The sequence below is a fragment of the Poecilia formosa genome, unplaced genomic scaffold (assembly GCF_000485575.1).
Source record: "Poecilia formosa unplaced genomic scaffold, Poecilia_formosa-5.1.2 Scaffold219, whole genome shotgun sequence".
Lineage (NCBI taxonomy): Eukaryota > Metazoa > Chordata > Actinopteri > Cyprinodontiformes > Poeciliidae > Poecilia > Poecilia formosa.
In genome coordinates, this window is record NW_006800158.1 from 405,572 (window position 1) to 407,141 (window position 1,570).

At 44.6% G+C, this 1,570-nt stretch overlaps 1 protein-coding gene across 1 annotated transcript in view; it reads right to left on the reverse strand.

The window, feature by feature from the left end:
- The window catches only part of pkp3b (plakophilin 3b), a 28,013-nt gene that overhangs the window by 3,083 nt on the left and 23,360 nt on the right, over positions 1-1,570 (reverse strand). The window contains exons 10-12 of the mRNA XM_007568243.2: positions 1,418-1,570; positions 1,112-1,307; positions 768-855 (exon numbers count right to left, since the gene is read on the reverse strand). The exon at positions 1,418-1,570 is cut by the window's right edge and continues 1 nt beyond it. Coding sequence (XP_007568305.1) covers positions 768-855; positions 1,112-1,307; positions 1,418-1,570 — 437 coding nt within the window. The remainder of the gene's footprint in view (positions 1-767; positions 856-1,111; positions 1,308-1,417) is intronic.

The window sequence follows — 1,570 nt, forward strand, 5'->3', positions numbered from 1 at the left end:
CACACGCACACGCACACACACACACACACACACACACACACACACACACACACATCAGCTCAGTTTGGCCTGAAGTTCAGCTCCAACAATGCAGCAGCAGAGAAAACTATGTCTAACAAGAGAAACACAGACTGGTCTGCCTGATAGCTTTACTGACTAAATGAAATTAATTCCCACCCAAAACACTCCATCAAAAAAGAATAAAAAGCATAGAATGATACACAAACAAGCAACACATCCATACGCCTTCATAATTACACTTTAAACCAAACATTGACATAAAAAGTCACGGAAACATTTTTCCCAAAATCTGTTTCAATTCAGACTGAAAAAAGTTAATATACAAATAAACCTGATAAACTGATAAGATTATATCAGTAGCAGATCAGAAAAAACTATTTAAAAAAAGTTGAGAAAAAATATGATAAAACTGAAAAAACAAAAACAATTTATATTGTAGTGAGTCAGGAATAAAAAGCAGTGCACTAACTAAACTTGATGGACTGTTGCACTGAGTCAGCTTAAAACTGCAACTTTTATTGGTGCTTTCTGCCTCCAATGAGTGTCTTAATGAGGGGGTGTAAAATCTGTGGCTGCCACTCCACCCAAACCATCAAGACAGTAATTCTTTCAGTAGACCAGATTAAACTCCTTCTGCTTTTGTTTATAACTGAAACGGGAAAAACTGGAGTAAATTTCACAACTGAGCTCTGCAATCACTGAGAATCCACACTGTACTTCCCAAACAGGGTTCATATTGGACTCACCAGTTTGTAATCTCTGTGCAGCTTGTTGTACTGGAACATGTTGCAGAGCACGGTGGAGGCCGCCCTGGCAGCCCGGAGGCTCCCGGAGCTAAACAGAGACGGCAGGCGGATCACAGTGAGGCAGTGAGGAGGGGGGCACACAGGTCAGACCGTCACCAGTAAACATTCATAAATGACATGATCAATTCTATTAAGACATCTCTCTGTGGGGTCAGTGGCCATATGAAATGCAGTAGCTTATAAACGGGAAACAGAGGCAGCCAATGAGGAAAGGTTCTGTTAGAATTGGAGGAATTAACTACAGCTGACCTTTGACCTTGATCTGCAGCAGCTGTCAGTCCTACCTGTTATCATGTGACGTCTTTATGCCCATCAGCTTAGGAAGACCATTGAAGTAGGCAATATCTCGGGCTGCTAAAGAACTGCAGGTGACCAGATGGTTCAGGGCCCCGCACATGTTGACCACCACCTCACTGGACGGGGTCTTCTCCAGGCCGTCAGCAGGCAGCCTGGACACCAGAGCGCTCACCATGATCTTAGCTGCCAACAGAAGAGCCAGTCAAAGAGTTTTATGTTTATTTAGAGAAATGATATGCAACATAAAGATGCTTTTTTTGATGGAGTTTCATTGCTTATTGCCGGCCCCTCACCCATGTGGTCTTTGTCTGTAGCGTGCCTGGTCAGGTTCCTGAGGAGGCCGGTCAGCGGCCTGAGGAGCATCTCATTGCTGCTGTCCAGCAGATCCAGCAGCATGGGGACCATCCTCTCCTGCTCACTCACCACACCGCTCAGCACCGCTGGCC